Source organism: Sinohyriopsis cumingii, chromosome 13 (genome assembly GCF_028554795.1).
Source record: "Sinohyriopsis cumingii isolate HCF-2022 chromosome 13, ASM2855479v2, whole genome shotgun sequence".
Classification (NCBI taxonomy): Eukaryota; Metazoa; Mollusca; class Bivalvia; order Unionida; family Unionidae; genus Sinohyriopsis; species Sinohyriopsis cumingii.
The window spans coordinates 2,141,711-2,165,548 of NC_142973.1; the positions used below are offsets into that span (position 1 = coordinate 2,141,711).

General features: G+C 34.8%; 1 protein-coding gene across 2 annotated transcripts; it reads right to left on the reverse strand.

The window, feature by feature from the left end:
- Positions 1 to 411: 411 nt before the first annotated feature.
- On the reverse strand, positions 412 to 23,370 carry LOC149784845 (putative methyltransferase-like protein 15 homolog). 2 transcript variants are annotated; one of them, XM_089978410.1, is made up of 6 exons: positions 23,309 to 23,370; positions 19,474 to 19,882; positions 15,378 to 15,514; positions 8,877 to 9,071; positions 3,895 to 4,089; positions 412 to 869 (listed from the first exon to the last, which is right to left on the reverse strand). In XM_089978410.1, exons 2-6 carry the CDS (start codon positions 19,849 to 19,851, stop codon positions 428 to 430), a joined length of 1,347 nt encoding a protein of 448 aa, XP_089834536.1. In that variant the 5' UTR covers positions 19,852 to 19,882; positions 23,309 to 23,370; the 3' UTR covers positions 412 to 427. The 2 variants fall into 2 exon arrangements, with proteins under 2 accessions (XP_089834536.1, XP_089834535.1); XM_089978409.1 differs by having other exon boundaries at positions 23,228 to 23,360.
- Positions 23,371 to 23,838: the final 468 nt, after the last annotated feature.

A 23,838-nucleotide genomic window follows, 5' to 3' on the forward strand; every position in this document is an offset into this window, starting at 1 on the left:
TGTGTAAATCAAGCGAGTATATGCAGTAGGTGAATGTAAATCAAGCGAGTATATGCAGTAGGTGAATATGTGTAAATCAAGCGAGTATATGCAGTAGGTGAATATGTGTGAATCAAGCGAGTATATGCAGTGGGTGAATATGTGTAAATAAAGTGAGTATATGCAGTGGGTGAATATGTGTAAATAAAGTGAGTATATGCAGTGGGTGAATATGTGTGAATCAAGCGAGTATATGCAGTGGGTGAATATGTGTAAATAAAGTGAGTATATGCAGTAGGTGAATATGTGTAAATCAATGTGTAGTAGATACATTTACTGGCAACACAAACTATAGTTAGAGGCAGGTCATTACATTTTTCCTATGTGTAACGTCTTCGTTACAGAAACAATAAAAAACTAAATTTACAGCAATGCACTAAAACAAGCTTTATTGTGCTTTTCTTTCCAATTTTTCACATTTTCTTGCAGCCCTTAATTTTGCTGACCTTGACCTTGGGTTTTCTATGACTTCTTTTTCTCCAGGAATTATGACCTTTTTACCGATGGACTCCCAGTCTTTATACATGATTTCAGCTATCTCTTCCACTGGGTGAATAATGTTGGAATTACAATGATTTCTGTAATAATCATGGATAGAAATATTCTTTTTTAAGTCAAGATCAATTCCATGAAATTTACGTTTCACAATTCTATCTTCTAGGGAATGAAATGAGATTACAACACAAATTCCTCCTGGTTTTAGATACTTATGAGCAAGTTCCAGTCCACAGTTGAACTCATTTAATTCGTTATTCACGAAAATCCTCATTGCTTGAAATGTTTTGGTTGCAACATGAGCATGGCGCATTAGCTTGTCTCTTCTATATTCTCTGAAAATACATGTACAGGTACAAATTTATATATATATATATTGTATATTCTCACATAAGTATCAGATCCAATTGCAAATAATATTTATGTCAGGTCTAAGTCTATCACTCTTAATAAACTACACAGACCAAATATGCCTGCCCATCATGTGATGGCAGATCTGGGTCTATGTTGTTTGTTCTACCAATCACTCTTAATAAACTACACAGACCAAATATGCCTGCCCATCATGTGATGGCAGATCTGGGTCTATGTTGTTTGTTCTACCAATCACTCTTAACAAACTACACAGACCAAATATGCCTGCCCATTATGTGATGGCAGATCTGGGTCTATGTTGTTTGTTCTACCAATCACTCTTAATAAACTACACAGACCAAATATGCCTGCCCATCAAGTGATGGCAGATCTGGGTCTATGTTGTTTGTTCTACCAATCACTCTTAATAAACTACACAGACCAAATATGCCTGCCCATTATTTGATGGCAGATCTGGGTCTATGTTGTTTGTTCTACCAATCACTCTTAATAAACTATACAGACCAAATATGCCTGCCCATCATGTGATGGCAGATCTGGGTCTATGTTGTTTGTTCTACCAATCACTCTTAATAAACTACACAGACCCAAATATGCCTGACCATTATGTGATGGCAGATCTGGGTCTATGTTGTTTGTTCTACCAATCACTCTTAATAAACTACACAGACCAAATATGCCTGCCCATCATGTGATGGCAGATCTGGGTCTATGTTGTTTGTTCTACCAATCACTCTTAATAAACTACACAGACCAAATATGCCTGCCCATTATTTGATGGCAGATCTGGGTCTATGTTGTTTGTTCTACCAATCACTCTTAATAAACTACACAGACCCAAATATGCCTGACCATTATGTGATGGCAGATCTGGGTCTATGTTGTTTGTTCTACCAATCACTCTTAATAAACTACACAGACCCAAATATGCCTGCCTATCATGTGATGGCAGATCTGGGTCTATGTTGTTTGTTCTACCAATCACTCTTAATAAACTACACAGACCAAATATGCCTGCCCATCAAGTGATGGCAGATCTGGGTCTATGTTGTTTGTTCTACCAATCACTCTTAATGAACTACACACACCCAAATATGCCTGCCCATCAAGTGATGGCAGATCTGGGTCTATGTTTGTTCTACCAATCACTCTTAATAAACTACACAGACCCAAATATGCCTGCCCATCATGTGATGGCAGATCTGGGTCTATGTTGTTTGTTCTACCAATCACTCTTAATAAACTACACAGACCAAATATGCCTGCCCATTATGTGATGGCAGATCTGGGTCTATGTTGTTTGTTCTACCAATCACTCTTAATGAACTACACAGACCCAAATATGCCTGCCCATCATGTGATGGCAGATCTGGGTCTATGTTGTTTGTTCTACCAATCACTCTTAATGAACTACACAGACCCAAATATGCCTGCCCATCATGTGATGGCAGATCTGGGTCTATGTTGTTTGTTCTACCAATCACTCTTAATAAACTACACAGACCAAATATGCCTGCCCATTATGTGATGGCAGATCTGGGTCTAGGTTGTTTGTTCTACCAATCACTCTTAATAAACTACACAGACCAAATATGCCTGCCCATTATGTGATGGCAGATCTGGGTCTATATTGTTTGTTCTACCAATCACTCTTAATAAACTACACAGACCAAATATGCCTGCCCATTATGTGATGGCAGATCTGGGTCTATGTTGTTTGTTCTACCAATCACTCTTAATGAACTACACAGACCCAAATATGCCTGCCCATCATGTGATGGCAGATCTGGGTCTATGTTGTTTGTTCTACCAATCACTCTTAATAAACTACACAGACCAAATATGCCTGCCCATTATGTGATGGCAGATCTGGGTCTATGTTGTTTGTTCTACCAATCACTCTTAATGAACTACACAGACCCAAATATGCCTGCCCATCATGTGATGGCAGATCTGGGTCTATGTTGTTTGTTCTACCAATCACTCTTAATAAACTACACAGACCAAATATGCCTGCCCATTATGTGATGGCAGATCTGGGTCTAGGTTGTTTGTTCTACCAATCACTCTTAATAAACTACACAGACCAAATATGCCTGCCCATTATGTGATGGCAGATCTGGGTCTATATTGTTTGTTCTACCAATCACTCTTAATAAACTACACAGACCAAATATGCCTGCCCATTATGTGATGGCAGATCTGGGTCTATGTTGTTTGCAGTGGGATCTGACTTATATTGAAGTATATATAGTAATCTGGTGGTTTACCATTAATAAAAATGTAGCACAATGCAATATAATGGCAAGCTTGAGTCCAGATCCCACATTCGGGGCACAATATCTGTCAGATGTTGTTTTTACAGGATCATAAAAATGACCCAAATTATAAGCAAGGCACCTTATACTAGGGCATTTAATTATTGTCACACAACAATATAATTGGTTCTTAGAAGCCAAAAAATATATAAATAAATAAAAATAAAATATAAAGTAATAGAATAGGGCAAATATGTAACAATCATTAAAGAAAGAAGTACACTGAGGGGTTTAGTAGTGAGAGAACACTGTACTAATGGAAGCATAATAGCAAAAGACTACATCCTCATTAAAGGATGGTCAGCAATACACTGAAGGAATTATTAGTGAGGGAACAATAAAATGTTGGAGGCATAATAACAAAAAACCACATGCTCATAAGAGGAGGGCTGCAATATATGGAGGGGCTTAGTAATGAGGGAACACTGTACTAACATTAGTGTAACAAATAAGAAATAGAAGCAGTAAATAAGAAAATCTGAGAGTTAGACATTTTATAATACATGATCTGAAGCTACTATGATGTATCATCACACAGTAATTTAAACAAATAAGATATACCTTTCTGACACCTAAAAAAGAAATAAAAGCATTCTGAGATTTTTCAAGGTATATTTCATTGTCATGTTTATCTGTAAATTTTGGACTGCTTAAACAAAAATCTTACCCAACGAAAACAGAAGATACAATATCTGCAAGTTGGTGTGTGGACGTGATTTTTCCAAAGGCATATCTGTACTCTATGATGGCATGAGAAATCTTCCTTGCCATCCTCTCTTCACCATACCTCTTTATGATCTTGTAAAGATCCATCTCATCTAGATGGTTTACCACATCGGCTGCTGTGGGCTGGTTAGGGAATCTATACACCAAGGAAAGAAAGGAGTTTAAAGGCACAGCATACACTGAAATTTCTCTATCCAGCTTCCTCTGCAAACTGGAAAGAAGGTTATTTTGATCCTGATCAAAATATCAATCTACTAGATTCCTCTGTTAAACAGACAAAAAATGTCTCTGGTTTAGAAAGTTTGGCATTGTAATGAAAATGTCAAAGCTAATGCCCAAACAGATTAAGCTGGACTAAAATATATACATTTTGAAATCAGTTTTTGTTGAAATTTAGAATATATCTTTATTAATATAAAGCCACCGACCTAAAAATTTGATGAAAATGGCATAATATACAATTCAAACAATTCACAATATAAATTTATCAATTCATAAATTCTGGTGGAAAAAGGTTTTACTAATAACAAAAAATATTTCAAGGTCTATTTTTCATTTAGTATGATTTTGCTTTTATACTCAGCAAGGGGATAACTAGCTTAGCTGCTTGTATGTTGCACCTTGAGTTGGCTGTCTCTGAATTAACAGACCCAGGCCAAATAAAAAAGTTTCACCTTAATGACTGAAATATCACCTCTGATTGAAGACTTGTAATGTGTTTTAAACTAAAACATTGTTCCCAGTCTGTATATACTACTAAATATGCACAAGAATAGTTATGTGCTCTTGCAGAATTTGACATAGCATTCCTCGTCAATTATGTATCAACCAGTGTTTCACACAGGATCCCAATGGCAAGGAACACTGTCCTACATCTCCCATATCTGTGGGACACAACATTTTGGAGACAAGAAAAATTATATTATATAATGCATATGTACTAATTATATAGGTGTAAATCTGACCAATGGGATAATAAACTTTCAAAATCTTAATACAAAATGTAGTGGGAGTAAATATCCAATCCATGTTAAAATACAACAAAAATAAAGCATATCATGCATACCCTGATGATCATGCATATCCTGATGATCATACATATCATGAGATCTCCTGAAACTGCTACCCTTATGATCATGCATATCACACATATCCTGATGATCATGCATATCACACACACCGTGATAATCATGCATACCCTGATGATCATGCATACCCTGCTGATCATGCATATCACGAGATCTTGCTAACACAAAGATGTCATACACTATTCTGGAAAAGCAATGAAAGTGGGAAATTTCAAGTTTCAGCAAGGAAGATTTGGGTCTGCACAATTCACATGCCAGGTTTGTATTACACCTTCAAAAATATCACCGATTTAGCTTTAAATGGAGAACTTTATCTTCGCAATCTAAATATAAATATAAGTCCAGTTCATCATAAGATTCATATTTTTCCAATATCTCCATACCTGTACCAGGGACAATTCAGGCCAGTCTTGCTGTGATATATTTTTGGCCTATGATAAAACCTTTTACTGATTAGAGGACTATTTATTTATTATTTATTTATTTGGTTCCATCTAATTATATGTATAGATTGATTAATCCACTACCTGATTCAGTTCCATCTAATTATATGTATACATTGATTAATCCACTACCTGAGTGATCAATAAACTTTGATCAATAAATCAATAACTCAATCATCAGATTTTTATTAGATTTATTGATACACAGAAAAATAAAGACATCACTGCTGTTTTGATCATGCACTGTACTCACATCTTTTAAACTTTCTCCCCTTTCAAAAATTCAAAATCAATGCCATTCATGATCCTATATTCTATCCATCTACTGTCTACTCATCCAACCAACAAACTGTGGATCTAATGTCCTTTTTCAGCATACAATAGGCTATACATGCTGCCCATATAACTGGCAGAAGAAGAACACAGGAAAAACCAAGTAAGAGCCACTGACCAGCAGGAAGCTACTGGCAAGCTTTCTCACATAACCCCTTGGCCAAGCCAGAGAATGGAACCCATGCAGACAGAGATGAGATGTGTGTGTGTGTCTCTGTGTGTGTGTGTGTGTGTGAGAGAGGGGGAGAGAGAGAGGGGAACTTAAAATCTTTAAGAATGATTTAGAGGCTGCTTTGCCTGTTGTAGATGCTGGGGTAAACTACAGTAAGCCAGCTTGCAATGTGGAATCCTCAAAACAACATTAGTGGATCGTGTATATGGTTAAGCTACAGAAAGCCAGCTTGCAATGTGGAATCCTCAAAACAACAGTGTGTCATATTCACTTGTTGTGAAATATATCATCCACTGAAATGAAATGAGTTTATTAACGTAAGTAATCAAATAACAAGGGATATCAAGGTTTGTAAGCATTACTGTATTCTTTAAACCCTGATAGCCCTTGTTCTTTGATTATTTATTGTAATAAACTCATTTAATTTCACGTCACTGTACAGCATTTTTTCTCTTTGACTCTACCAGAAATATGTTACACTGTTGTTTTTAAACTGCAAAGTATCATGCTGAAGTGATTACCATATGATTAATATTCAGTATTTGATAAACAAGGATCTAAAACATATTTGCTTCATTTCTTCATTGCTTGAATTGTAATATAATATTGATGTTAATGTTAATATCTCATAAGAGACGTATTTTTGTGGCTATGGTATCTGTTATGGTAACATTGATATATATCATGGAATAATACATTACTGTATATACTTGCATATAAACCCATAAGCCACCCCACCCCCCAGCTGAGTAAGAATAAACACTAAAAAGTGCATGACCAGCATAAAAGCTGACCCAAAAGTCCAAGATGACATCACAAGATGCACGTGCATAACTCTCTTGTGGTTGGTGATGATCTTAGCTGATCTATATTCAGAATTTCAGCCTTTATTATTACCGTTCTTTCATGAAAATGTAACAGTTATGCTGGTTCTGCCTTGTACAATTGAACATGTGTACCTTTTCAGAAAGATTACCTCAATTTGTAGCATCACTTATATCAGTGAAAAAGAGTAACCCATGAGCACGTGGATCAACGTAAATATAGCAGCTATTACTGAATAGCTAAGTGTTATCTTTAAGAAGGCAATTTGGTTGAAAAAACAGAATAAAGCAAAATCTGCATCTAATATGTTTGGGAATAAACAAGCATTAAAGTGACGCTAGGAACAATTTGCACTGTGTAATTACTGTACATTATGGTACAGTCTGGTCTTCCAGGTAAACTTGAACCAGCCCATGAATTATGAAGTCTTTATTTATCTTTATTTATTCATGTTGGAGAAATCAGAAAATATGCACATGCAAAATAATAACAAAAGCAATCATAGTAGTTCATAGCAGTTTAGTAACACTTCAAAGGGCTGTAATTAGATGGTGGTTTGTGACAGTAATGCTATAATACAGATATTCTCTTTCTTTGCCACTTCTTGTACTCCAATAACTTCATGCAACCCAAGAGAATTAAGGATTATAAACGTGGGGGGGTTTTCCACATGCGTATACATCGTAGGACATGGAAAAAATTATATTTTCATGTCCTAAGATTTACAGCCATTATGGTAGTCAATAAAAAAAACACAAATCCTATAAAGTTTAGACCTTGGCCCTCGGATAAGCCTACCCCCCTTCTTCCAGGCCTTAATTTTTTCCAAAATTATTAGGCTTATACACGAGTATATATGGTAATGTATAAAACTGGCAAATATTTTTATCTTGGAAAACAAATTTAGGTGTAAGTTTTATTTCTCATTGAAAATATTTTATTTTATATTTCTTCCTGAGGGAGTTCAATGTGAGAGAGTTCCATGCACAGAATTTTATGGACTGAAGCATTAGCAACCCAAAAAAGGTAACTGATTTGCATGCAGTAAAAACCGAGTCCACAGAAGTCAGCGTATATCAATCAAAAATCATCAGTAGGGAAAAGTCATGGTGAATCCAGATAGAGTTAATGGAAAACTGGTGAGATAATCTCAAACACCCCATTACTACACTGCTACAGATAAGCCCATCAAAAACTTGGCTAGATGAAGGGCATACCATTGCTGGACAATGCTGATTTATTTCCCCTTCCTAATATGCTTAGGGATTTATACAATGGGTAACATAAGCATGGAATTTGTCAGCAATGCACAAAAGTTTTATTTCAAAACTGTATATCTGAACAAATAAATACAGGATCCTTTAGAAAAGACATAAAAATTATTGCATCTTGAGTTCCTAGTAAACTTCAGTTCACCCAAGGCGGATGAAGTCATTGGCAAATCCAGAAGGGTATTTGGCTTGCTCAGTCAAAGTGACATTTTTCAGATTAAAGGTAAAAAAATTCAGGAAAAACAAACAAAAGAAGTAATGTTGAGATAAAAGGAATCACGCGCTCTTCAAAATCATAGCAAAAACTATCTTTGTTCTGCATTTTGTCTTTAAGCAGTGTATTTAAGCTTACTTGAACTTATTGTCCTCAAAAATATTTCCTGCAAATCAAACCATACTGCACAATTTACTTGCAGCAAACTACCATTCATAACTAAGATTTTATCAATGTTGCAAATCATTAAAGACCATTTTCAGAATTTACTGCTTGGAAATTTACTTGCCAAAATACAGGCAGGGTGTAAAATGCTTTTCCAAAATCTTCACAAAAATCATGTTTTACAAGTTAAACCAAAAGTTATGGTTCAACCAGAGTTGTGAAGGCTCACACATATTTACTGTCCACTATCGAGGCTGAAGATATTAGGACCTTGCCTAAATTAGGATGAAATTACGATGAGCTTTGGATACTGCAAGTGCTCCATTATATCAGAACCACTGACACTTGTAAAAGAATTATATATATACATCAACAAACATTCTGGTCTTAATTTCCTTAAGCATTACCTAACCTGTTGCCATCCATTCTCATATCCAAAGGTCCATCTTTGCTCAGGGAAAACCCACGATCAGGCTGGTCAAACTGCATGGAGGACGATCCAAGGTCAAACAAAATTCCATCTAGGGCTTCTGGCTTAATTTGGTTTTCTGTTAGAAGAGTATCCAACTCAGAAAACCTTCCCAACAATGGTAGGACCTGACCTGGGCTGAAATGAAATTACCAGTAAATACTGTATATTTTGCTTCTAAATGATTTTTAATAGTTTATTTCTACTCCTACCATGGAATGGAACTAATAAATAAATACAAAACCCACTATCAATTGCAGAGATCTCCATGTTTTGAATATAAAATCCATATTTATGGACTCGTGATAATTAGATAAATTTAAAAATCCAATAAGAAGCATGAAGAGTCAGGCTGATGGGGGGTGAGGATAGATCCAGGGTTAATGTCAGTTACAGGTAAAAACTTGTCTTTTCATGTCAAGTGTATTTTATGGTTATAGAGTGGATACTTCAATAGTTTAAATTATATGACTCTGGGGACAAGACCCTAGTGGTATAATGAACCCAAGGTCAACGTCAGTTGCATGTATACATAGATACATAGATGCATGTGTATGGATGGACTGTACCACAATATTCCAGGCTTCTTTAAAAGTATGGGTTAAATAATGTTTTATCTGAAAATGTAGAGTTTAAGATGCAAGAACATGATCTTTCTCATCATTAATATACTTACCAGGGGTCATGCTACCAGGGGTCATGCTACCAGGGGGTCATGCTACCAGGGGTCATGCTACCAGGCAAAGTGGGCGACTAAGTGACCTAAAAATTAAACTTTGCCTTCTTCTGTTAAGAAAGCAAAAATGACATCACTCTGTGATTTTTTAGAGGAATATTGAATAACAGTCCTTTTTGAGATGCTCCCTCGCCTAGTCCAAGTTAGTTTTAGTGTTATGTTTTTGCTCAAGGCAAAGTGTAGGCTTCAAGCCATCAAATAGTTGGTGTTGGTAACAATTACACCAACAAACAAACTCCTGCACATTCACAGGCATGTGTTTTGATAGCCAGTTCACCATTGACCCATTCCTGAGTAAATTTGCAGCTATTACTGCCCGATTTCCACAAGTTATCTTTTGATAATAAAAACATACAAACGTGTGTTTCCAAACTTAAACTTATTTAACGAGCAATTTGTGTTTTAAGTATAGAATGAGTAACATGAATATTTTAATTGCCGTAAGTACATTATTTTCTTCATAAAAATCCACCAACCAATCCTGTTATGGGGAAATAGGCTAATGGCGGACATCGCTGTGTCTGGGAAGTACTGCTTTATTAGATTGTCTCTTTTCATAAATCATTGGGCAAATATATTCAGGAAATATATTTCATAGAAAGCAGAGTCTAAATATTATGTTATTGAAGATTTAGCTTTAAATGCTATTATGTATGTTAGAAACATACAGGACAATGCCATGTTGTAGAATTCGATAGACGCTGTAAAGTCGAGGTTGTATTCTGAGTTCACACATTTTTGTGAAAATATGACATTATACCATGAAGTATGCAGACAAATAGCAAAACCTTCTATTTGCAATCCTATCAATAGACTGTTGTAACAAAGCTATAAAGTGAGTGTTTACATTATGGAAACCAAAGGAGTCTAATATTTTGTCAATAAAGTGTGACAAAATCTCGGTGTACTTTATTGACAAAATGTCAGACTCCTGTGAAGAAAACTCCTCTATCTAAAAATAGATGCATTTGCATGTTCATTGTGTCAATTCAGTTGAAAAAAGGGATTAGTTCACTCATATACTGACTTTAATTCATCAGTGTATTTGTCTCTGAACAGTTACGGTAAAATTTTATCAGCAACAAAAGAATTAGGACAAACAGTATGATCTGAAAGATCTGTGCATTTGCTCTCATGTACATGGTACAGAGGTTGTTTTAAAAAAGTTTAGAAATCTTTTCATAACTTTATAAAACAAATTATAACTTTAAGTAACAAGAACAATTCTTGATTAAGGGTATTTGATCAAGCATTTGTACTAACTTGCAATTACAATATTGTAATCTTATTACTCAGTTAAAATTCATTACAATGTATACACTAGATGTGTTTATAATACAGACAGAACTCAGAAAACTTTCTATATGAAAATAAATTATTGCTGAAAACCAACGTTAAATGCAAATATGCATACTGGGAAATAGAGGCCATAATTCAAAATGGAGAATGAAAACAAAAACACACATGGATATATACACATACTGCGTGTTTGCTTTGCTTCCATTTCTCCCTGTTTAGCTCTCACTTCTCCCTGTTCTGTCCAAAAGGAGAAGTTACTTCTCCCTAAAATTCATGTCTAGCTTGACCACTACTGGCTATTAATTCATTTATTTTCATTATCAAAATTTGTGTTTCTTGCAACACAAAAAAATAAGATATTCATTGGTACTTGAATTTATAGACTGGGGGTCTTCTTTATTCCAAAAAAGGGGTCATCTTATTTCCATAGAAAGATTTTTGTTTGTTGGGTGATGTTGGTAACTAACCAAAAAAGTGAATTTACAGAAGTATGGTTTACAAATGTGCAGGGCTTGACAAGTTAGGAAGTTTATTGTGAATAAAAGTCGTCTGAATTCGAATAATTACTTACATTATTCATCCATTAATGTCTGCAAATGTGATACATACAGTAAATACATAATGGCATGGAATGCCTTTTTTTAAATTGTGCTTTGGTTCAAACTTTAAAACATGACCCTTCAGTTTCTAAAAGACATGAACATAAAATTTTAAACTCTGACTACAAATTTTACAAATTTTAGAATTCTGTTGATTATATTTTAACTATGCATAAAAAAATACAATTATTTTAACTACAGTTCATTAGGAGCAATCGGTAGAACAAACAACATGGACCCTGACCTGTATGTGCATTATGCTATGGCAGATCAATATACTTTGCAGTTTGACCTAATGTATATACGGCTGGATATAACAGGATGAATGATGCATCAGTACAACAAGATATTGCAAACACTTCAAACTGGGGATATAACGAATTATTTTTATCCTTTTTGAAAGAAAAAGGTAGGGTAGGTATTATGTTGCCCTGCCAAACTCTAGTTTGTCCATCTATCAATAATGAAGTGTACCTCCTCCTACACAGTTAGAGATACAGATTTAAAACTTTGGAATATGACTTGAGGTGGTCTGGATGTGTGCTGAATGGTTGTACAATTTTAATATTACCACTGCAGGTGGAACTTGGGGATTTTTTTGAAAACAATCTCAAACAATTACATAAATATCATAGATGTAGCTCTGAAAGTAGTTGTGTATTATCATCCAGTTCAGGATGCATAACATCCTCAGATCTTACCCCTGGGGAAGAGGAATGTTTCCTTCATCATAAATTGGAAACTGTCAAGCTCCACGTGCTAAAACCACCCATGAATTTGAAATGATACATGTAGACAAAATTAGACTATTAATCATACCCATGGAGATTGCCCTTCAGTTCACATATATATATATATATATATACAAAATCCTACATAACCAAAATGGACCGTTGGTCATACCCCCGATGTGAAGAATTTGTTCCTGGGTCATAATGTGAAAACTGTTGAGATCCCCATCATATAACCACATATAGGTTGAAGCACAAAAGAAGCAAAAATCAGACATACCAAAAAATGGCCATGCCCCTGGAGTAGGGGACTTGAATACAGACTATAACTGAGATCCCTTACCTATACTCATATATGAATACAGATTCTGGGATAAAGGTGTGCAGTATACTGGTTTACCACTTATTTTTCACCACTGGTGTCTACCATGGTACATTTTGACTGTACCAGTACATTTGTAGTTTCTGTCAGTAAGGAATGTAGAGAAATTCCCATGTAATCTTGTTCCTAATTAAATGATATTAACAATAAGTTTTCATTTTCATGACAAAATAGGTCATAAAATTATCATTATGTTCTACAAAACAGTTGTATTTGTCACAAGTTAATTTTGTTGATTACAAATATTATATTATTTATGATCTTTTAATAGTATATGCTTGACATGTGCCATATATGCCAACATGGTGGCCAAATGGGATGTTGTAAAAGATAGTCAGGCCAAATCCAACTTTTGGAAGCAGGATTTATAACAAAAATATTTTTTAAAGTCATTTTTTAACTTTTATTAATGTGACAAGCACATGTATTCCTTTGTAGGACTGCAAATCATCCTATGATTTGCCGGAGAGTAATCATTTGAATTAGTGGTAATGGTGTATGTAATTTCTGAAGTCTACTAATTATTTTTTCTCATTTGTTGAGTATGTGCATTTATATTTACTGGCCCTCTATGATGAATATCTTGCCTGGTCATTCCACTAAAAGTTCCCCTGCCTATTATATCAACAGTGTAGGTAGTAAAATGTAGATTTAAATGTCAACACTGCGTATTGTATTAACAAGCTCAATAATGTCAGCATAATCTCTATCAAATGGTGTAAACTATAGTGTATGCTAAATCTATTTTAGTTAGGTTTTTTTTGGTACAACTTATGCAACAATTAACATACTCATAGCAAATTCATCTACTATAAAGTTCTGTCCATTTAATTTTGAGTTGGGGTATATGTCATTTTCTTCTGAGCAAAGACAATTTTTTATCTCAATAAAATTAATATGTCTAAATAAAATAATATATATTTTGATAAAATCAGAGCTGGATATTTTTCCAGTGACTGACCAAAGGAAATTTACAACAAGAAAGTATTAATTCCCTGCCCCAGAATATAAAAATGTTAGCCCCTGATATTACTGTGGGATACCATGGTACATATTGCTGTATGTTCAGAAATATGGTTCAAATTTTTCATGGTAAAGCCACATATATTGATCTGAAGGACACTGTGAGAGGAAAGCAGACAAACAATGAATACTAACTCTGGGGTAGGGGCATTGGCCATAATTTGGAAACTGTAATGATTATAAGGAGATAAAAGCACCAATGCATCCAAACCATGGGTCATGACCCTACATTAGAGGACTTGCCTGCATCCAACACAAGCCATGGGTCATGACCCTATATTAGAGGACTTGCCCACATCCAACACAAACCCTGGGTTATGGCCCTATATTAGAGTACTTGCCTGCATCCAACACAAGCCATGGGTGATAACCCTACATTAGAGGGCTTGCCTGCATCCAACACAAGCTAGTTAACCTTATAGCCATATATATATGAATTGATCATAAAGAGCTAAATACACATTTACAGAGGCCTCTAGCATAGGCACATACACTAATGGCATAATTCTAGCATAAGCACATACAATAATGGCATAATTCTAGCATAGGCACATGCAATGATAATGACAATTCTAGCATAGGTACAAGCAATGATAATGACATAATTCTAGCATAGGCACATGCAATGATAATGACATAATTCTAGCATAGGTACAAGCAATGATAATGACATAATTCTAGCATAGGCACATGCAATGATAATGACATAATTCTAGCATAGGCACATGCAATGATAATGACAATCCTAGCATAGGTACAAGCAATGATAATGACATAATTCTAGCATAGGCACATGCAATGATAATGACATAATTCTAGCATAGGCACATGCAATGATAATGACATAATTCTAGCATAGGTACAAGCAATGATAATGACATAATTCTAGCATAGGCACATGCAATGATAATGACATAATTCTAGCATAGGCACATGCAATGATAATGACAATTCTAGCATAGGTACAAGCAATGATAATGACATAATTCTAGCATAGGCACATGCAATGATAATGACATAATTCTAGCATAGGCACATGCAATGATAATGACATAATTCTAGCACAGGCACATGCAATAATGACATAATTCTAGCATAGGCACTTGCAATGATAATGACATAATTCTAGCATAGGCACATGCAATGATAATGACATAATTCTAGCATAGGCACATGCAATGATAATGACACAATTCAAGGTCAGCAAAGTTACGATAAACTGACTGAAACTCAGCAATACAGGCTAGAATTGAAAATGTATATACCAACTTAAGGATAAGGGGCTATAATTGCAAGGCAGTACTACACTTGCTTCGCACATCTGTTTTAGATTCAACCCCAGATTTCAAAATTCAGTAACAGACTGGTGCTCACCTCTGGCTCACCCAGTTTTTCTTCAAAGATCATGCCTGTATTGTAATTGATACAATTTTGCAGGTATCATTTTTCATAGTGTTAAAGAAAATGATGTTCTCGTTAACTTTATGAAGTCCCTACATGGAACAGGAGTATCATTCGTCCTTCAAAGAACAATCCTGAATCGTTATCTTTAAATTCTTGTCAGACCAGATGTGCCCTAAATTGGTTCCCCAAGAATTAGAGTGAACTCACAATAAAAATACTGTACCTTTAGACCTTAAGAAACATGCTGAGCTTAACATAAGCTATACAAACCTGCAAGATTTGGAAAGATGTGTGGCTATTTCATGCGCAGCTGGGTCTCTATCAACAGCAATGATCTTTATCTTGGGGCAGTGATGTAAAAGAGACTTTGTGTGACCACCAGCTCCAAAGGTCATATCCAGTATAGTCTACAATATCAAAAAGTCTTCTTTGCATATATATATATATATATATATATATATATATATATATATATATATATATATATATATATTCATATTCTCTCTGCTATTTTTCTCTGAAAGATTATAAAATTGACAGTGATAAATAAAACTACACACACACACACACTAATTAATGCCCCTGGGAGTTGTTACATTTTCCAAAATTAGAACACAATAATGAAAGCCAATTTAAAGTTGTTCTTTTGATGTACTCAGCCACTCAGCAGCTGGCTGAAGCCTGACTGGTAAATCTTGAACTTGCTGCCCAGCTACTGCCTCATGTTTAACACTACATGTGTGCCTGTGACTTTAGTAATTTATATAGTGTAACGGTGTGATCAACTGAGGCCTCATGTTTAACACTACATGTCTGCCTGTGACTTTAGTAATTTATATAGTGTAACGGTGTGATCAACTGAGGCCTCATGTTTAACACTACATGTCTGCCTGTGACTTTAGTAATTTATATAGTGTAACGGTGTGATCAACTGAGGCCTCATGTTTAACACTACATGTGTGCCTGTGTCTTTAGTAATTTATATAGTGTAACAGTGTGATCAACTGAGACCTCATGTTTAACACTACATGTGTGCCTGTGACTTTAGTAATTTATATAGTGTAACAGTGTGATCAACTGAGACCTCATGTTTAACACTACATGTGTGCCTGTGACTTTAGTAATTTATATAGTGTAACAGTGTGATCAACTGAGACCTCATGTTTAACACTACATGTGTGCCTGTGACTTTAGTAATTTATACATTGTAACAGTGTGATCAACTGACACTGCTGTAGCATTTTGTGCAATCATGGATCTGAAGCAGACAGGTATTGAAAGGCACAGGTCTTACACTGCATCTTGTAAATTTTCCGTTCTTAAAAAAGGGGTGGGGTTAAATAAGAGTGGGGACATTTATTTGGGAATATATAGTAAAAATGGCAAATAACAATCTCTCAAAATTGCTTTGGATTATAAAAAAATCAGGAGAAATATTTATAATAAATTAAAACTGGCAACCAATGGTGAAAAACTGGAGTGAAAGCAGCCAATAACTTCTAGAACCTACTGATTATTTTGTCAAGGACACAAAGCCACAAAGGTGAAGACACTAATGAGACAAGAAAACTTAAAAATACTTTAAAGAAACTACACTGTATGCTGTTGATATTTGCAGAAATGAAACAAGAAACAAAACAATAAGAGAAACTAATTTGTGCAGTGCTAAGTTATATCTTCAGTAAACACTTGCAATGTGGAATGCCAGCCAATAAGTCTTTCCAAAATGTACTGCCAGCCAATAAGTTTTTCCAAAATGCACTGACAGCCAATAAGTCTTTCCAAAATGTACTGCCAGCCAATAAGTTTTTCCAAAATGCACTGACAGCCAATAAGTCTTTCCAAAATGCACTGACAGCAAATAATAATCTTCCTAAATGGCACAAGCACCAAATATCAGTCTTTCCAAACTGCACTTCTAGCAAATAAGTCTTTGTAAATTCCACTGGAATCAAATATCAGTCTTTCTAAATTGAACTTGTAGTAAATACCAGCCTTTCTATATTCCATTCCTTCTAAATTGCACAAGCAACAAACAAGTCTTTCTACATTGCAACAAATAAATCTTTCTAAATTGCACCAGTAGCAAATAAGTCTTTGTAAACTGCACCAGAATCAAATAGCAGTCTTTCTAAATTGCAATGACACAAATATCAATCCTTCCATAAATTGCACTGGCAGCAAACAACAGTCTTTCCAAACTGCACTGGCAGCAAGCAAGTCTTTCTAAACTGCACTGGCAGCAAACAACAGTCTTTCGTAACTGCACTGGCAGCAAACAAGTCTTTCCAAACTGCACTGGCAGCAAACAACAGTCTTTATAAATTGCAATGACAGCAAACAAGTCTTTCTAAATTGCACTGGCAGCAAACAAGTCTTTCTAAATTGCACTGGCAGCAAACAACAGTCTTTCTAAATTGCAGTGGCAGCAAACAAGTCTTTTTAACACATTAACCCCTGGAGGTTTTTGTCATTTTCGCCTGAAATTCGAGTAGGAAACACATTTTGAAAGCTATTTCTGAATACATCCTAAGACATCAACTTCCAGGTAATTTTCCAATAACCTAATGCCTAGTTGTGTTATAAACACCATTTTTCACTGGCTACTTGGCTCGCACATGAGCGGAAGGGTAAAAGTATTTTCGTATCGAGACTACTCTTTATTCTAAATGCCCATCTTATCCGACTTTTTGCAAAGGTTCATCTGTCTGTTTGCAGTTCATACCGGTCTATCTTTGATCTTTGATCTGAGACCAGAAAGTCTAAAATCTGGACACAAAATCGGATTCCAACCACAGGTGAATTTTGGGTGGAAAATAATCGGGTCCAAAAAATGAGATTTTTCCCTCTGTATTTTGTAGTGCAACTAGAACTTCCAGATTATTTGGTATCATTGTAGAGCTACATCTGTCCACCTTTCTATAATACCACCGACTTTAGTGTATCATGCATGACCTTGACGCTACAGAGCTCGGCAGAAGGCTACTACCTCCTGCCACGTTAACTCGTCACCAGGGGTTAATGTGTTAAACTGCACTGGCAGCAAACAACAGTCTCTAAATTGCACTGGCAACAAACAACAGTCTTTCCAAACTGCACTGGCAGCAAACAACAGTCTTTCCAGTAAAATGTTGTTTTCAAGATTAATATAGTAGGCAAATAGTATCTTTATTTCTAAAGAAAAGGAGGATTTTAGCTGCAGCTGGAGAAAGGTATAGGAATAGTAAATGCAGTCCCACCCAGAAGCTTTATTGCTGTTGTAGTAGTATTGTTTAAAGGTTTAAAAATAACAGCACAGTAAAATCAATTACCTGATAATCTGAATTCATAAGAAATAAAATCTTTTACAAACAAATTGTTAATGACAGTCATATTTGATGGCAGATAGGCATGATGAGTCATATTTGACGGCAGATAGGCATGATGACAGTCATATTTGATGGCAGATAGGCATAATGACAGTCATATTTGATGGCAGATAGGCATGATGACAGTCATATTTGATGGCAGATAGGCATGATGACAGTCATATTTGATGGCAGATAGGCATGATGACAGTCATATTTGATGGCAGATAGGCATGATGACAGTCATATTTGATGGCAGATAGGCATCATGACAGTCATATTTGATGGCAGATAGGCATCATGACAGTTATATTTGATGGCAGATAGGCATCATGACAGTCATATTTGAATATTTGATGGCAGATTTGAATATAAAGTCCTCCTATACTAGAATGCTTTCACTCAAATTTTATAAAATTTTGTTAAGCTGTTTTTTGCGAAGAAGTTGTTTAAAGGATTTGCTATCTTTATTAACTGCAGCCATAATTGATGCCAAATCTGAATCATTATTACAAATTATTTATGTTAGTAATGGCCATGTTATCATTTGTACATGTATTTAAATTACATCAACTTGATATTTACATGCATCTGTAACTGATCTTTTTGTAATTTCATCAAAATTATTGTTTCCTGTAACTAAATACTATTATCAAAATTTAATACAAGACTGAGCTACTTGTATATATTATGTGTATTACACATATACAAGGATTATCCAGTTTCTTTTCAAGTTCTAGTTCAATCAATGGACCATGCAGTTACAATGACTGCCATCAGAATACCATCTAAACTTGATTGTAAGTTGAATCCAACTACAAACTGCACAGATCCAGATCTGCCATCTCATAGTGCACTGACAGATTTGAGTCTATACAGAATGCTAGGAGTTACTAGCAAAACAAACAACATAAACCCAGATATGCCAGTGCATTATTCAATGGCAGATCTGGGTCTGTGTTGTCTGCAGTTGGGCTCTACTTATGACCTGTTTATGCCTTACATGCAGGCTGTTATACCTGTCCATCCTTCGGTTGAAGACACTCAATTACTTCATGAACCATCACAGGAACATGCAGAATGGGCTCTTCAGCTTCATGACGTTGTAATTCTTCATCTGGATCACTGACTGTGACTGCATCGGCATCAGTACAAAATGAACTTCCTAAATGCTTTGATCTAAATGCCTTTATACTGTATGATTTGGCATGTCTTGTATGGATTTCTGTCTCCCTTAAAATATTATTTAAAGGTCTGCTAAGAAAAATACTGGAGAATAATCTTGATGCATAGGCAAATCTAGCTTCTGATATTGCTTTATAGCTACGAACAATGACATTAAATCTGGAGAAAGTACACTGTTGCCCCAAATACTGATAGAATCTGTAAATAATCATTCTGGTTTAATCTTCTTTTCAGCCAAATTACCTGCAAAAAAAAAAAAAAAAGGATTAACCAGAGCCAATTCCTACAGCATCTAATCTAGCTATACTCATATACCACAACTTTTTCTGCCTTCAAATAACTAGTATTTCATCTCCTTCAGGAACCTTGTTGCAAACTTTTCATGAAAATCCAACAAGACTTCAATTTACAGAACAAAGCATCTCAGCTCTGAACCATGTTATGACTACACAGCCTTCTGCTCATACATGTGAAACATGAATTCAAATGATTTTTAGAGTACACACTTTATTTTTCAATGGACTGACAAGGAAGAATGGGAACCAGTCTAGAAATGGGTGAACATAAAACAGAGTCTGTAGCTAACCCCCATACCTACGCAATAATTGCACTCCCAAGAGTGGTCACACAACTTGAAATCATGTAACCAGAAATGAGGATAACAGGCAAATTCTCCACAAGACTGAGCTTATTGCTAGCTTCTGAAGATAAGTGTGATTGAAAAGCTAGGCTTCACCATTTTCGTTATTGTCATATAAACAAAAGTCTGGTTATTATTCAGAAGTTGATAACTAATCCTGGAGTGCACGCCAGGAATTGAAAGGCGATGAAGGGTCCAAAACTGCACTCTTACTAGTAGGTGTGAGAGGCAAATAAATCTAGGCTGATATTTAAAGTACCCTCACAATAAATGCATAAAAGAATTACTTGATGGGACGAATGGTATAAAGATCAAAATAAATGTCTAGCAATTCAATACAAACCAATTTCTTCTTTTTAATTGCTATGAATTAATAAACAGCATTTTGCCAAGTGAAGGTATGTTTACTATCTCACCTACTTTTTCAAGTTAATAAACTATGAAATTAATGAATGCACATGAACACATATATAACCACTATGGTCGTGTTTAAAAAGAAATGAAATTTGGAAAATATAAAACAGAATAGTACTACATGTACATGTATTATATAAAAAAAACTTCATTATTTGCAAAAAACAGTCTTTCTAAATTGCACTAGCAGCAAAAAGATGGTACAATTCAGAAAAAAGAGATCTTGACATTCTTTTTAACTTTACTGATATAATTTTTGGACAATGGAACCAATATTTTAAATGACATATACCACCATGTCGGCCAATTCTGCGCATTGGGTAATTCTACACAATAATACAACATTCCTGTAAACACTGACTCACATGTTGTTTTTGATCAAATATGCAGTTTGTATCAAGAAAGAATAATCATCCTTTTATTAAGGGAGTCATTTTCATAAAGTGTACAAAAATATCCCACATTTCTATCTTAATTGCATATGAAAATGTGATTTCTAAAATTCAACATGAAGACCCACTCCAAGACCTTGCACTTGTACATTTGGCGAAAATAAAATACTGCAATGCTTACCATTTGAAAAGATCTAATTGTCACCAGAATATTCTGTTCAAAATAATATTAATTCTGCTTCAGTACTGGTGACAGAAACCTTAGGTGTCCAGAAATGTCCAAATGCATTGTATATATGCAATGCTGTTGGGCATTTCTGCGTACATAAGGCTTCCATCTCCAATACTGAAGCAAACCCCATACAGAATTCAACCGATTGACAAAAATAAAATTGTCACCACAATATTCTGTTCAAAATAATATTAATTTTGCGCACACCTGATACATGTACCACCCCCATGTTTTCATGACTCGCAATGTCGGCCTATTCTGTACACAGCTTTGAAAAGATGTTTATCCACCTAGCTATAGAAATGAAATACATTACTTTGGACTGTTTCTGTCAGCAGTTCAGTCTAGTAATTAGGTCAGGTTTATAGCTAGTTTTACAAAATTCAATATGACAATGCCAATAAATGGTAAGAGATATTAAGCAAACTAAACCGATCTTGTAAAAATGATAGTAAAGTTCAACATTTTATAAAAAAATAAGCTATTATGCGAAAGAGAAACAACAATGAACAGGATGTAATGTTTTTAAAATGTCTTGTTTATGGGGAAAAATTACTAAAGAATTTAGAAACAGGCTATATGCAGGTGAATTTCTTGAGAATCCCATTCTAACAGCAAGTTGACAAGTTGGGTAGCAGACAATTTTGTACATGTGGGACAACTTCTTGCAAAATTGGATTTAGATTTTGGATTTTGTTTTTAACATAGCTTAAACAAAAATTCAGTCATATCGCTACGATGTCTGCAGTGTGACAGTATATAGTGATGTCTAGCATTGGGGCCGCAGACATGTAGCATGATATCCCACCGAGTCACATTATCCTGACACCAGGCCAACCAGTCCTAACACTAACCTCTTAATGTTGAGCGCCAAGCGAGGAAGCTGTTAATAACATTTTTGTAAGTTTTTGGTATGACTTGGCAGGGGATCGAACCCACAACCTCCAGCATTCGAGGCAGATGTTCTTATCACTAGGCCACCAGAACAGTGTAAAATTGGAAATTTGGATTAAAATGCAGTATGTTTTTAAGGTATACATTTCCATCTTTTAAATAATGTATTTATCTGTATCATTCTAAAGGATACATAATAAATAGGATTTTCTTGGTTATAGATTCAAGAAGGTCATGGAGTGGGTCATCCAGTTGGCATTTAGAAATCACATTTTGATATGCATTTAGTCTAAATGTGATATATTTTTGTACACTTTATGAATATTACTTTTATTAATTAATTAATTAAAGTACTATCATTCTTTCTTGATACAGAAATGATGTATCATTGTGCAGAATTACCAAACGTGCAGAATTGGCCGACATGGTGATACATAGATCATAAATTAAGTTAGTCCTACATGTAAGACCTGACGCTGATATTTATGTTTTGGGCATCAAAATCAAAATGTGCTATGTCTTACATGTAGGACTAACAATTAGGTATATTAATTTCATTCTTTGTTTGTTAATAATAATTTTAAAAATATAAAGCAGACAATTTGATATATAGCTTTCTGTAATTTACAGTAAAATAAATTAAGTGAAAGCTTGTAGCATTGAAGGACATACCGTGTAAGCTTCCTTGTTTTATCAATGTTAATAAAAATTCATAAAGTCGGGTCATTTTTTTTCTTTTAAAACATAAAAAATTGCACTTATTTCGAAAAGAGTAAATCTGCGGATTATATAGATCACCAGTCAAGATGTTTTTAATTTTCTATTTTTTTTCTTCTTAGGCAATCCAGGGCTTCTTTCTACTAATTCAGTGTAAAAGTTTCATTTTATGAAATGTTTTCGTTTTGCAAAAATAAATAGATGATAAGCTTTGAAAACTTGGGCATCCACTACAATCTACAAGTTTTTGCTCTTTTGAGAAATACAGCATGCATGTTTTGTTTATCTAAATATAGTACTTTTAAATTCAATGCACTAATAACGCAGTAAAGGCATCCATTGTCTTTTATGAAGAAAACTTGTTAACATTCTGTTCTAACCTGTCAAAAGTTAAAACACATAACAAAGCATCACGATTCTGCCGGAAGTGAAATTGGGACGGTGCTAAAACGCTAATCAGTCAACTGGCACCGACGCTTTTCTAAATACTTCTTGTTCATGAGCGGAATATAGTTCAATGCCAGGTCACAATAAGTGATTAAATCATCACGTAGCGTCAAAACTATAATAAAATTATCTTAGAAAAAAAATGTACTCTCCCTGACACTAGCAATTAATGCAATCCACACTGTCCCCGATCCTAAAATAATTTTGAAAAAGTTTCTATTCGGTTTTTTCCAAAGATTTTGCTATTTTGTTTATAATAGTTGTGGTAAAAAGAATCCCGATCCTTAATTGGCTTTTAAGAGATGGGGAAAAAACAACAAAGTGTTATGCATTCTATATTTTTTTATTAAACTCTTGGTTCATGATTGTGTCTATATTATGTATACTTGTTATTCATGAATATAAATTGAAATGATTATCTATAGTCAAGATATTATATGGCTAATTTTTGTAAACTACTGAA